At 63.5% G+C, this 578-nt stretch overlaps 1 protein-coding gene across 1 annotated transcript in view; it reads right to left on the bottom strand.

Annotated features, from left to right (window-relative positions):
* EMH_0021370 (uncharacterized protein) overlaps positions 1–578 on the bottom strand; it is a gene marked incomplete at both ends in the record, with an annotated part of 14,510 nt that overhangs the window by 5,577 nt on the left and 8,355 nt on the right. The window contains 3 exons of the mRNA XM_013501751.1: positions 3–57; positions 271–425; positions 532–578. Of these exons, the coding sequence (XP_013357205.1) occupies positions 3–57; positions 271–425; positions 532–578 (257 nt within the window). The remainder of the gene's footprint in view (positions 1–2; positions 58–270; positions 426–531) is intronic.

Raw genomic sequence — 578 nt, 5'->3', positions numbered from 1 at the left:
GCTTCGATAAGACAATCAAAGAAGGAGACAGATCTGCTTCTGGGGTTGCTGCATCTCCTGCAGCAGCAGCCAGAAGACTTCTTGCTGCTCTCCTGCTTGTTCATTGCTGCTGCAGCACCAATCATCTGCTGCTGCTGCTGCTGCAGAAGCTGCAGCAGCAGCACCTGCTGCTGCTGCTCTGCTTCTTTCTTGAGACAACTGAGGACCATCACGCCACTGCTGCTGCTGCTGCTGCTGCTCGTGCTGCAGCTCTTCTGTGGCTGCTCTGACCAGGCAAAGAAAAGCTAGCCAGGCAGCACAGCCAAGGGAGCAAGGCCCCGGGGCCCCCGGGGCCCCCGGGGCCCCCCCGGCCCCCGAGGCCCCCGGGGGCCCCCAGGCCCCAGGGGCCCCCGGGGCCCCCGGGGGCCCCCAGGCTTCTGTCTCCGCTGGAGATACAGCCCAGCAGGCAGGAGAGACCCATTCATGCAGAGGCAGCGCAGCAGCAGCAAACCTGAGGCTCGTCATGAAGCAGCAAGCTTCCACCATCCACACCCGAAAACTGCTGCTGCTGCTGCTGCTGCTGCTGCTGTTGCTGCTGT

This window comes from Eimeria mitis, genomic scaffold, assembly GCF_000499745.2.
Source record: "Eimeria mitis Houghton genomic scaffold, Emh_scaff748, whole genome shotgun sequence".
Taxonomy (NCBI): Eukaryota; Apicomplexa; class Conoidasida; order Eucoccidiorida; family Eimeriidae; genus Eimeria; species Eimeria mitis.
This window is presented reverse-complemented; position numbering and strand designations above follow the sequence as displayed.